We start from the raw sequence: 14,169 nt of genomic DNA on the forward strand, positions 1-14,169 counted from the left end.
GTTTTGTGAAATGTGAAAGCTTTCAGAAGCAAAGTCTTCCATGAGTTGAGGGTGAGCTGGATCACTATTGCTTTACCATGGTGGCAGATAGACAGAGAGTAATGAAACGCGAAAAAGCTCGTGATTACAGATTCAGTTTAAGTCAAATGAACTCATCTTTCTCTCTCCCTGGCAGGACGACACAGAGTGTCCCATAACCGAAGAGCCGTTCTACGCCCTCTTCTCCTCCCTGGGCTCCTTCTATATCCCCTTGGCGGTGATCCTAGCCATGTACTGTCAGGTCTACATCGTGGCCAAGCGCACCACCAAAAACCTGGAGGCTGGCATGATGAAGGAGCGCCAGGAGGACTCCAATGAAGTCACCCTGAGGATCCACTGCAAGAGCCAGCAGATCCAGGAGCTCTGCTCCTCCTCGGGGGGAGGAGGAGTGATGGGGCGCAGCGCGCTGACGGTGAAGCTGCTCAAGTTCTCCAGGGAGAAGAAAGCGGCCAAGACACTGGGCGTGGTGGTGGGAATGTTCATTCTGTGCTGGTTGCCCTTCTTCCTGGCACTGCCCATTGGTAAGTCTGCAGACTGGTGGGTTTTGGGCTTGTGTGTGTGTGTGTGTGTGTGTGTGTGTTGGGGAGGTAATTTCTCTGGTTGCTTTGATTGAGTCTTGGTTTTGTGCAATCCTATGTAAGCAGAACACCGGATCAATCCACGTGTATTTTTCTTGTTTATATGTTCATCTGTGTTTTGCACAGAAGTTTAAAATATACTTCCATTTGCTGGATTTATTTTCATAACAGCTTGCATTTCTTACACAATACTTCTATGATATCCTTTGATTTAATGCAAACTGTGAAATGACATATAGGCTGCTTTCTGCGGTAAAGGATTACTTTATCTGTTGGTGCGGATAAACCAAGGGAAAGACCCTGACCATTGTCTGTAGTGGACCGTGACATGCTAGATTGTTTTTCACAGATAGAGGGTGACAGTGACATTTCAAGGAATGATCCTTGGATTTGGGTTATGTAGGATCATTTAGTTATCCAGGTCCATGAGAACAGCAGGACCCCCAGACTAGAGAGGAGGCAGGGGTGGTCCTGGAGGTTGTGTACAAAGATGTTAGTTAGCTGACTGTGCTAATGGCTGGTTGAGAGAGCAGGGATGTCCACTTAAAGGGGAGGACTGGGACTGTGCAAAGCTGGTTTGAAGGTTAGGAGGAGTCGATGGAGGGTTATATAGCTGATGTGCAGCATCATCGTGCCTTTCCACTTCTTTCTTTAGAGCCAGCCTCTACAAAATAATTTATGTCAGCACATCGATTTCATAATCAATTTTCTCCTCTAAACTGGCTTTTTTTAAATATATTTTGCATAATAGAGATGAAGTTTTGGCACCTTTTGCAACTTGGCACCTCCATGGTTGTATACAATCATAAAGACATGTAAGGATTACATTTAGCAAATCATCTCCTTTCCTCTGTTCTTGTCACTTCTCTTCCTCTTTTTACCTAACAGGATATTTTGTCCGTTGCCACCTAATATACAGTACACAAAAGTGAACACAGCAGAAATTTCTGAAATATGGCAAAAATACTAACAAAGAGTTTGAATTTAAAGAAGAATTTGAAGTGAATTGCCTGTTGAATTGTAACATGCATGTGGAAATTGGATTATTTTACACTGATTTTAAATGGATACATAGTTGTTGAACATTCATATAGTGAATAATGACTTATGTGAACTTTGGCCCCCTCAAGCCAGTGAGCTTTTCATGTGCAGCCAAAGCCTTCACAGTAGACAGTCTTAGTGATTATATATATATATTGTTTTTGCACCCAGTCACAATTTAAGATTCAAAATTCAAGATTCTTTATTTGTTACATCTCTAAATTCTTGAGTTTCGGCTTCTCAACACTGCAGCAACAATAGTAACTGAACAACAACAAAACAGAACAAAAAAAACAGCAACAATAATAGTGTGTAATGTATGTAAGGTGCTGTGTGTGTGTGTGTAGACCCAGCCCCAATAAATGTATGTGTAATTCTCTTCATGTCCGTTCATTCATGCCCAGAATGGTAAGAAGATCTGTGTGTGTGTGTGTGTGTGTGTGTGTGTGTTCAGTAGTAAAGTGGTCACGTTGCTGTATTTATCAAGTTGTGCTGCTTGACTTAGCTAGCCGTTAGCTAGCAAACACATTTAATTTAGGCTCACTTTGATTGCACTTGTGTTAGCTAACCAGCACATACTCCTGTATACTAATTTTTCATGAGATAAATCATATCCTTAACTGTAGTTTTCTAAATTTTGCCCAAATGACTTGATTTTGACTGTGTGACGATTTGGATTATTCTAGACTCAAGTTTGTCCTGTCCGTTCTTCACTGACTTTCCTCTTATTCTGTTTAGTGCTGAATTCAGCAAGTCAGTCTGGTGAACTTTATGATAAATCTAACTTGTTTAGTTGTTGAACCAGACAAGTGACAAGTACCTACATAGTATATACAGCAGCCTCCATTTCAAATGCTAAGGTTTGGAGGTGGTGAGGATGCTGAGGTGATTGGTGCATCCAGTGACCTTTCTCTTAAGGTGAATGACTTGAAATCTTAGCTAGATAAAAAAAAAAGGGGGGTAAGGTGGTAAAGACATTTAGCAGAGCTAAAATGGTCAGGGCAGTACAGGAACTGCTATACTGTCACATTTCATGGTGGAGCAAATTGAATATGGTCAGATGGTACTCTTCTGTTCCCACGGAGAAGCACACAGTCCTCAGATGAGATGAAGGATGCCGGTAGCATGCGTGAATGAGTTGTCCTCGGTAGACCAAACTCTTCTGTAGGACAGCGACACAGGTGTTATTTTCATGTTGGAAGTTGGCTTCAAACTCAAAGAGAATGAGTGTAGTACTTGAGAATATTTTATCTCAGATAGTTTAGTTATTTGTTAATTATTATTATTTACTTATTTATTAATTACTTAGAAGGCCAAAGAGGAGGTTTATGGATGTGGTGAGGGAGGACATGCAGGTGGCTGGTGTGACAGAGGAAGATGAAGAAGACAGGAAGAAATGGAAACAGACGATCCACTGTGGCGACCCCTAACGGGAGCAGCCAAAAGTAGTAGTAGTAGACTTACTGTTTGAACCTGTGATGGAGTGGTGGCCTGTCCAGGGTGTCTCCCCACCTGCCACCCAGTGACTGCTGGGATAGGCTCCAGCATCCCCTGAGTCGAATTCGGATAAGCGGTTTGGATAATGGATGGAACGGATGGATAGTTTACTTAAATTTGCCTCCCATAATTGAATATTTTATCTCAGATAGTTTGCTTGAATTTGTCTCCCATAATTGCTGTTGTGTGTGTTGAACATTTCCTCAACACCCCAGACAGAGATGTGTATGGAACCGGAACCGAGGATGCGACACACATGACTGTGTCATAACTGACTTACAGAATCAGAAGTGACTGGTTTGTTTCTGGTCTGTAAATTTACTGGGCTAACTCCTTTTACAAATATTGAATATTTAGACTATAGAAAATGCCTCTTTTTCCATCAACTCATTTATATATTTTTTTTCATATTACATAACTATGACATGTCACTAGATAAGTTTTTCATTAAATATAATTTTGGGACTGTCACAGTTAAAAACTCACAAGGAGGTGCCAGCTTGATTGAGAGGTTGACTTGCCTTCAATACAAAACGGAGTGCTAATAAAAAGAAGAGCAAGAACAACAAGAGGAAGAGAGAAAAAAGCCCTTTATTAAAAAAAAAAAGTAAAGCATAAACCCGAGCTGGCCTTATCCTGATTTATTAATATTGTAATAATTTACAGGATTAGAGAGGGATTTACATGGATTTCTGTCCAAAATGAGATCTGGACGAGTTTATTTAGAGACTTCTTTCAAAGGCCCGACGTCATTTATTCTAACATGAATTAAAAGGCTTGGGCGAAGCTGGTAAAGGAGTCTCATCTGGCATGGCTCATGTTTGCTGTCCTGCTGAAACATGAAATGAGATGAATCGTCTTCTGCGTATCACCCTGTCCTCGTTGCTGCCAATGAGAAAGAATAATGAAATTCAAGAGATCATTTCTGCTTTTCTTTTCCTATGGGAAACACATGTAAACCTAAGAGAAACACACATTAATCTTGGTTGAAGGAGGATGTTATCTTTAAAAGGCTCAAAACTTAATCCTAAAATAACCAACAGTATATCCGAGCTGCAGAGAAGCAAAATATGCAACTGGAGTAATTATTGTTTTTATAATGACAGACAGTTATTTTTACAGTTTGAGCTCAACATTAAGTGTTCCCTGCAAAATACAATGACATGACACCAGAACACACATTTTAATTATGTTCCCCAGCTATCCATGCTTTTTTTCATGCTTGTAATATTTGAAAATAAAATAAATTTGGGTCTATATGTTCAGATACTGTGGGATGATAAAGACATGTAAGGATTACATTCTTTAGCAAATCATCTCCTCGCCTCTGTTCTTGTAACTTCTCTTCCTCTTTTTACCTAACAGGATATTTTGTCCGTTACCACCTAATATACAGTACACAGAAGTGAACACAGCAGACATTTATGAAATATGGCAAAAATACTAACAAAGAGTTTGAATTTAAAGAAGAATTTGAAGTGAATTGCGTGTTGAATTGTAATATGCATGTGGAAATTGGATTATTTTACACTGATTTTAAAGGGATAGTTGTTGTTGAACATTCATATAGTGAATAATGACTTATTTGAACTTTGGCCCCCTCAAGCCAGTGAGCTTTTCATGTGCAGCCAAAGCCTTCACAGTGGACAGTCTTAGTGATTATAGTGATTTTGTTTTTGCACCCAGTCACAATTTAAGATTCAAAATTCAAGATTCTTTATTTGTTACATCTCATTATATACGTATAAGAGAGTAAAATTCTTGAGTTTCGGCTTCTCAACACTGCAGCAACAATAGTAACTGAACAACAACAAAACAGAACAAAAAAACCAGCAATGATAATAGTGTGTAATGCATGTAATGTGCTCTGTGTGTGTGTGTGTGTGGACCCAGCCCCAATAAATCTATGTGTAATTGTCTTCATGTCCGTTCATTCATGCCCAGAATGGTAAGAAGGTGTGTGTGTGTGTGTGTGTGTGTGTGTGTGTGTGTGTGTGTGTGTGTGTGTGTGTGTGTGTGTGTGTGTGTGTGTGTGTGTGTGTGTGTGTGTGTGTGTGTGTGTGTGTGTTGTACGGTCAGTAGTAAAGTGGTCACGTTGCTGTATTTAGCTACATGTAGGCTAGCAGATGTTGCTAACAAGTTAGCTAAAGTCATGTCCAGTCAGTGAATGTGCCGGAATGGTAGAACTTTGCAGTTTACAAAGCAGCGGACATCATTTTTGCATTATGATGTGAAAACCTTTATACAGCATTGTGACGTTATTCCACACGTGTAAATAAAATGAGGTGAAAGAGACGAGAAACAGGGAAAGATGGAGGGAATGTCTGGTTCAGCGATCTCCAACGTTCCCAAACTTCATCACCAAATGTTGAAATCATACCGAGACACCTGGGAGCACATTTGTACTTAAGTGGGCAAAGCAGCTGTGCTGAAATAGCTGGAAAAACTCTGACAAATGGATTTCATTTAGTTGACCAATGTGATCACAGGTTAAATTTCATTCCAGATAGAAATATTTGCGAATGGGGTGACGTGAAATCACTCCCTGAAGTGGCAGAGATTGCAAACCAAAGTTTGATTTAAATCTGCCTTGTTTTGGACTTTTATCGGTCTCGGCCTATCAACGGTGAGTAAGGAGAATCTGATGTGTTTGGCCACAGATTACCTTCAGCAGACCTTAACCAGAGCGTTTTGGTTTACCTGGTCTGAAGGAACACCACACACCCTCTCAGCTGGATAACATAATCGGACTACCGAGACGTCTCTGAAACATATTAAGGCCTCATTCCATCACAACAGGGGACAGACACGTTAGTGTCAGTGAGAAGCAGCTTATTTCTGTGGTCTCATGAAAGCCATCCTTCACCATTCCGCCCATTAATTAAGACCCATGCTGAACCAGCTCCATGCGCCGGGGTTTATAATGTAAGTCTCACACTAAGAGGGAATTTGACCTGGTGGGATTCTCTCATAAAACAAATACAGACCTGAAAATGTTTTCTTTCTTCTTCTTTTTCTTTTCTTTTTTGTTCATGAGGTGTATTTTCATTTCCTCCAGTTGGTACGCTACAGTTAAAGACGCCGTTAACACGCTAACATTCACGGTACATGTGGTGAACATAATGTGTGCAAATTGGGGATCAGTGTTCTCCAAAGGGTGAGCTGTCAGAATGAAAAAGCCGCTAGGACACTTCATTTGTCTTTGATGGCAGCTATAAATCCTACAATTTGTAAAGTCCAGGTGTCACTGAGGTCGACCAAAGTTAACAGATTAGATGGGATGTGGCAGGACTCATGCTCTGATACACTTGGTTCACAAATAGGATCATAACAGCCCTGTTTAAACTTTCTTTCATTCGTTTATTTTAATTAGGAACTCCTGCGGTGAAACTAATCAGATTTAAAGAGTTTAAGGGTTTTTAGGTATGAGGGTGTGTGTGCTTTGTTCTCGCTATTACGCCTAATGGTTTTGTAGAATTTACTAGGTTTATCGTGAAAGGTCATGCATCTCCTATTTCACATTTAGATCATGGTGAAACTTTTTTTTTTTCTGTGTGAACCAGCAAAGTATAGTACCATGGATTTGCTGTGACAACAACAGCATATTACTATGGGGTTTGGGTTGTGTCTCCAAGCTGAGGTTCGGCCAGTCACAGCCAGGCCTGTCGCATTCACATCACTTCTGATGATACGATCGCATCTTTTCATCCCGCCAGAATAAACTTGCCCGGTCCCTGAACCCTTTATGCTAATGCTAATGCCATCTGTCTCCTTCTCCGTTTCTCTTATAGATCCCTTCGTTCATTCAGCCACGTTTTCTTTATTGGGTATGTCTCTCCATCTCCTCACCCCTCTCCCCCATTCTCCTCATTACCTTTACCTTCTTTCCTCCTCTGTGATTGTTTTCCCATCTTCTTCGCTTCCCTTCCTCAATCTTTCTCCCCTTATTTTATTTTGTCTATCTTATTTTTCTAAAAAAAGATTCTTTACTTTCTTTACCTTTTTGTCCATGTCTGTCTCTGTCCCAACAGCATTTATCCTATACACAGAAATAGAGAGGTGCCGTGAAGGGACATATCATGCTTTGTTAGCTTAAGCTAGCTTGTTGACGCTAACCTTGGTTTTTCTTTGTAGGTGACTTAAATTCACTTGATAAAAACTTGGTTATGTCAACGTTAGTAGTAATGAAGTTCAGAGGATTCTTATTTTTTTCCCACAAAATAACTTTTATTATTTTCTACATTTTGATAAACTCGAATTTGATCTGTATCAGCCTGTCTGTCCATCTGTCTCTCACCTTCTGGTCATTTCCTCTGGCCTGCATAAATCATTAACAAACATAACAGTTATAACAGGATTAAAGTAAAATCCAATTACATTGGGGGTGCCCCGGTGGCTCGCCTGGTAGAGTGGTACCACATAAGGCTTACCGCAGCAGCCTGGGTTCGAATCCGGCCCAGGTCCTTTGCTGCATGCCATCTCCCCTGCCTTTCCTGTGTCTTTCTCAACTATCACTGTCAAATAAATGTGGAACATACCAAAAAGAAAAATCCAATTATGTTAAAGCTGGACAGTAAAAATGCATTTTGAAGTGCTGTAAAAGATAAGAGTTAAGAGTGGTTTTAACCTTTTTGATCAAAAAAGAAAAAAAATGTGTAGGCTAAACTTGGTGACACTTCCTATCTCTTCCTACCATACAGCAAATAGCAGCTTCCATTATGAATAAGTATTTGTGACCCCTGAGAATAGACTTTCTCATAGCCTTTACACGCACTTTTGGATGGTGGAGGATGTCACTTGGTTTGTGTTGGGAGGGGATGTGAGATGGTCCCTGCAGGAAGGGTTGGAGGGTTACCAAGAAACCAAAGTCAATCACTTCAGTGAAGCAAGTGTTTTTTTCCCCCCTCAAAGAACGATGTTAGTATCATCATATTTATCTGAAAAATGTGGCCTTGCTGAGGGAAACAAAAGCCCCATAAACCAATCTGTTATACATTCATGAAAATAACTGAATTTGGAAGACTGACCCCAGCTATCTGTTCAGAGGAAGCATCTACAAACATCCTAAGTCTGCCGTCAATCATGACCTCTACGTGCACCTGCATTGAAGAGTGTTCCAAGCACTGAACCCCATTAAGAAGACAGCTATTTATACATGTTTAATACTGACTTATAAACTAAACCCATTGGCCTGAGTTAAACCTTTGAGCTCCGAATTCGTATGTGAACTTTCCCAGAGGGGCATTAGTTTGAATTCCTGCTGTACTTCCTTCCTCCCTGCGGTCTCTCCTCACTCCTCACTTGCTTATTCAAACAGAAGGAAACTCGAACTAAAGACACAACCTCTGCCCCTCATAGAAGTACTCTGAATTTTACGTTGTCGGCATTTGGCTGCCATGTTTGTCTCACCAGATTTATATCCTGATGTGGATGAAAGACCTGGGCATGTGGCGCATGGAGCTAATGGATAAAAATTGGCCATTTCTCTTTCAATCAACATTCCTCAGTTGAAGAGTGACAGCAGGGCTTCTCATGATACAAAATCACTCAAGAGTACAGTGAATGAAACAAAATGTGAAGTTGGGATGAGAGCAGAGAGAGAGAGAGAGAGAGAGAGAGAGAGAGAGAGAGAGAGAGAGAGAGAGAGAGAGAGAGAGAGAGAGAGAGAGAGAGAGAGAGAGAGCATAACACACTCTTTACAGAGTCAAAGCCCTGATGTTAATCTTACAGGGTGAGCATCATTTCCCTCTTAGCCATCAGGACACAAACAACTTCCTGTCGTTGTTATTATTATTATTATTATTATTATTATTTATTATTATTATTATATCAATTATTATTATTGTTATTATTACAGTTGCCCTGTGATGGCCTGGCGGCTTGTCCAGGGTGTCTCCCCACCTGCAGCCCAATGACTGCTGGGATAGGCTCCAGTATCTACGCGACCCTGAGCAGGATAAGCAGTTCGGATAATGGATGGATGGATTATTGTTGTTGTTGTTTATTACTGTAATAATGATAATAGTAATAGTTTGGGAAAGGTTGTGTTAATTTTAGAAAGTCTGGATGATCTCACTGTCCACCACAAGGCCCTATGATGGACTGGTGGCCTGTCCAGGGTGTCTCCTCGCCTGCCGCCCAATGATTGCTGGGATAGGCTCCAGCCTGGATGGATGGATGAATGGATGGATGAACTCACTGGTAGATGTAGTATGAGCTAAGGGTAAAAGCAACGGGAACATAACTGGCGTCACACACAGGTTACTGAAGCAGCTTTTCGAAGCCATGACTGGGCCTTTTTTGCTCACCGCCATCTTGTCAGATTTCAGAGCTGAAGCATCTAAATTTGGGAAACAGGATGAATCTGAGGTGTCTGTGCTTCAGATGTATTAGTAAACTGTCAGTTATTCTAGAGAGGTCAAGGTCGCCATGTACCGATTACATTGGTCTACAAAAATACATGGACTTTGGAAACTGTTTTTGGCTAATTTTGGGCTGCTGAATCCAAATCCGAGCTCAGATTTGCTCTATCACATCAAGTTTTTGTGCTATCTGCTCCTTATTCAGGATTTTACAAAAGCTGACCATCTAGTCTGGCAATCTTGGTGGGAATAAAAATTACCCCTATTCATTTCCTAAGTAATTTCGTGCTAGGCTGAGTGTTTATTTGTCATATCTTTGAAATAAATGTATTTTATCGTGTAATATCACATGTATTCTATAAATATATTGCTTTTTCATCACAAATGAAAATTTTTACTACTGTTTTTACTAGTGCTTCTTGCTGGGATCCCAGTCAAAAGCAGCCACCCCATGCAATTTTAAGAGATGGGACTATTTATTTAGTTCATGTTTGCATGGGTCCTAATTTAAAGTGTCACATAAGGGGGTGGGGGGGGGGTCAGTCATTTTGAAGGAGTCAGCCACAGATGCAGCAGACATTTCCCCAAGTGCTGTCAACAAACATAAATCCTGCTCTTCCGAAGGTAAGCCGATGTTTAAAATCAGAAATACAATACATAATTCCATGTTAAACAGTTTCGTAAGTCTTGAATCAAGTCTTTATACTATATTATACACCATAACACTGTAAAATAGAGTGTGATGCATACAGTATGGTTGACATGGTCAGAGCATGATCAGAGCAGGTGTTGGTCCTGAGTGTGGGAAAAAACACAAATGTATAATTTTTGAGGGTGCAGAGGGGGAGGGGGAGGAGGGGGTACTATATGCAAGGAGAAGGAGTTTAATGGAAAATGAATTGAAAAGTAAATTAATTGGGGTCATTTTGACCCCAGTGAATATGTTATGCATTAAAGGGTTAAATTTATTTTACCAATGTTCTAAGTCTTTGTTTATGTTTTGTGATTTGCAGCTGTGAAGACAACCTAATCTGTTGTTAAGACTCTGCTGTTTATACCGGTACCTTCCACTGTCAGCTAGCTATGTCTACACCTCCAAAGAGAAGAAAGTGCCGTAACGACCCAGATATCTCCTGTTATATCTGTGGATGCTTCACTTTAGCCCCTCAAATACACAACATCACTACATTCGTCAAGAGAGTGTACCGTGCTTACTTTAAAGCACCGCTTGGAGACCAGGACAAACACCGGGCCCCTCATAAAGTATGCACGACTTGTGTCGAAACTCTGAGATCATGGTCTCAAGGAAAAAATGCTAAGCTCAAGTTTGGTCTGCCGATGGTTTGGAGAGAATCAAAAAACCACCTAGATGACTGCTACTTCTGCCTTGTAAATGTCAAAGGATTCAATAAGAAAAACAAGCAATACATGAAATACCCTAGCATATCCTCTGCTACACGGCCAGTTCCTCATTGTGACGAAATACCTGTACCTATTTTTACCGAGCTCGCAGAGATTGATGAGGGAGCACTTACTTCATCCACATCTTTATCCGTTGATGATGATGAAGAAGCAGACACAGAGTACAAGCCGTTGGGTTCATTTTTTGATCGACCTTCACTGTATAGTCAGCCTGAATTGAATGATCTGATCCGAGGTTTGAATTTGCCAAAACAATCTGCTGAGTTGTTGGCTTCCAGGCTGCAAGAGAAAACCCTTCTCAAACCTGGCACAAGCGTCTCATTTTATCGCAACAGAGAGGCACAACTGAGGAAGTATTTCCACTCTGATGGTCAACTTGTATACTGCAGTGATGTTGAAGGGCTTCTCCTCACTATGGGATTGACTGCGTACCATTCAAGTGAGTGGAGACTCTTTACTGACAGTTCGAAAAGACGTTTGAAATGTGATTTACTTCACAATGGGAACATCTATGGATCCATCCCTATAGGACACTCAGTGACCTTGAAGGAGGAGTATGCAAACATTAAGGTTGTACTTGAACAGTTGAAGTACCACGATCATGAATGGTTGATTTGTGTGGATTTGAAAATGGTGAACTTCCTTTTGGGGCAACAAGGAGGTTACACCAAATACCCTTGTTCCCTATGCTACTGGGACAGTAGGGCTAAGGAGGAGCACTGGGTGAGAAAGGAATGGCCATCAAGGAATAGTTTGATACCTGGTGACAATAACATCATTAATGAACCACTGGTTGATCGGAAAAATATCATCCTTCCACCATTGCACATCAAACTCGGTCTGATGAAGCAGTTTGTTAAAGCTCTTGATCACACTGGACACTGCTTTGGCTACATATGTTCAACCTTTCCGAGTCTTAGCGACGAGAAGAAAAATGCAGGGATATTCGACGGACCTCAGATCTGAACATTACTCAAGGACCCACACTTCATTATGACGATGACCGCTGTCGATGCTCGAGCACGGAATGCATTCACTAATGTGGTGCAGAAATTTCTTGGGAACAAGAAAGACGACAACTACCGAGAGATTGTGGAGGAGCTGCTCCTTAGTCTGTGAGCGCTGGGGTGCAGAATGAGCATCAAGGTGCACTACTTGCACAGTCACCTGAGCAAGTTTCCAGATAACCTTGGAGATGCAAGCGAGGAACAGGGTGAACGTTTCCATCAAGACACTAAAGTGATGGAAGAACGTTATCAAGGTCGTTGGGACTCAAATATGATGGCAGGTTACTGCTGGAGTTTGATGAGGGATGTCCCAGATGCTGTATATAAGAGATTGTCCACAAAGAGGAAGTTTACCATGTTGTAATATGATTACACCTGTGCCTTTGGATACTTACGCTTTCAAGTACCGGTACCTATTTTCTTATATTCGCAAATTTTTGCATTTATTGCTGCATTTTGAATGTCGTGAGAAGTCACAAAACTGCTTTGAGCTTGAGTGATGCCTTGTATTTAAGTGATGTACACCATGTTAAGGGGAACTTTTTCCGTCTATATATTAGTTTAGTGAAATTTGTAAACTTTTCATACACTAAAAATATTGAGAAAATGTGTAAAAATATGTGCAAGCCAGCATGGATTAAATGTTAATTTATGATTTAATATTGTAATTGAAGTAGGTACCTTTCATTGTAATCATTTTTGCATCTATCGATCTTCTAATGCAACAGTGTTTTTTAACTTCTAGTGTAAAATTGCTGTTTTCTCAAAATAACGATTTTTCATAGTTCAAAAACCTGACGTGATAGGCAAAAACTAATGGCAGATTTGGATTCAGCACCCAAAAGTTAGCTAGAATCCGTTGAAAACCCCCATGCAAGAAAAAGTGTGTTGACCAGTGCTATCACGTCTCTATTCGAACGACCGGGATTTCATTCCTACCTAAAACGACCACGGACGGTCAAATTGACGGCCAGTTTTTAAACTCTATAATCTGTCAAGATAAATACCCAATTGAGATATTAACGCATTGCATATGTTAGTATGTCTGTTAAGAAACGACTGACACCAAAAGTAACATTTTAACAACTTTGACAGCGTTTTTCAAACAATTTGAAATGGCCGCTGCAGTATTTAAAGGCTTTGGACAGCGGTAGTCATGGTGCGTCTGTAACCAGACATGTTAGCAATTATCAAAAATCAAGTTTAGACTATTTCTCTGCACTGGAGAACGCTAGTTTTTTTGTTTTGTTTTTTGTTTTCCTAGGGACAGAGCAATGAACTTCGCGAAGGAAATGATGCGACCAAAACACGTCATAAATAGTGACACGATCACGCGCAAATTACGCGCAGTCATTTTGACCGCTCATGGTCACGGTCGTTTTAGGAAGATCCTTATAAAAAAAAATTTGTGCAATTGATCTAAAACGCATTTTAATGCCGATATGTGTAATTTTAGGGGCATTCAGGGAGCGGCAGGTCTAGAAGACATGAAATTAGCAGCTGAGACCCGAAGTTACCATGGTAATAAATATAACGTTATATTACTCGAGAGGAGTTCGGGCTTTCCCATTGACTGTCATACAACCAGTGACCCTTTGGTGGCAGCATCTAGCGGCCATTAGGGGGGGCTGCATATTGAGACACGTGACGGGTACCGCTTGACTGAAAGGAGGTCGAGCAGAGGAGAGCTCTTTCTAGAAAAACAAAAAATGCTTTCTTATGAAAAAAATATAAAGCGGCAAAGACCAAGACCCAACATCGAAGCAGGAGATAACAGAAGATCACCTTACATGTCCATGTTTACACTGAGCGCACACACACACACACACACACACACACACACACACACACACACACACACACACACACACACACACACACAGGTGGAGCCCCTCATCCATCCTTCCTAACAGTTTCCACCTTCTCGCCGGGCTTAAAGAGTTAGTGTGTTGTTTCAGGCAGGCCGACCGTTTGTTTCATCCCTCCGGAGCAGAGGAGTCTAATGTCGGTTGTCCTGCGCGCCGTACCAAAACCTTACTTCTAAAGCCCCGTCTCCTTGAAATTATCTGTCTGATCTGGACGTCGCCATTTCCATCCCAACAGCCAGCGCAGGAAAAATGTGAGAGGGGCCTTTTTAGGGCCTCTCTCTCTCTCTCTCTCTCTCTCTCTCTCTCTCTCTCTCTCTCTCTCTCTCTCTCTCTCTCTCTCTCTCTCTCTCTCTCT

At 41.0% G+C, this 14,169-nt stretch overlaps 1 protein-coding gene across 1 annotated transcript in view; it reads left to right on the top strand.

Annotated features, from left to right (window-relative positions):
- adra1ba (adrenoceptor alpha 1Ba) overlaps positions 1–14,169 on the top strand; it is a 45,688-nt gene that overhangs the window by 4,562 nt on the left and 26,957 nt on the right. Inside the window, exon 2 of the mRNA XM_056285260.1 lies at positions 176–560. Coding sequence (XP_056141235.1) covers positions 176–560 — 385 coding nt within the window. The remainder of the gene's footprint in view (positions 1–175; positions 561–14,169) is intronic.

This window comes from Lampris incognitus, chromosome 8 (genome assembly GCF_029633865.1).
Source record: "Lampris incognitus isolate fLamInc1 chromosome 8, fLamInc1.hap2, whole genome shotgun sequence".
Lineage (NCBI taxonomy): Eukaryota > Metazoa > Chordata > Actinopteri > Lampriformes > Lampridae > Lampris > Lampris incognitus.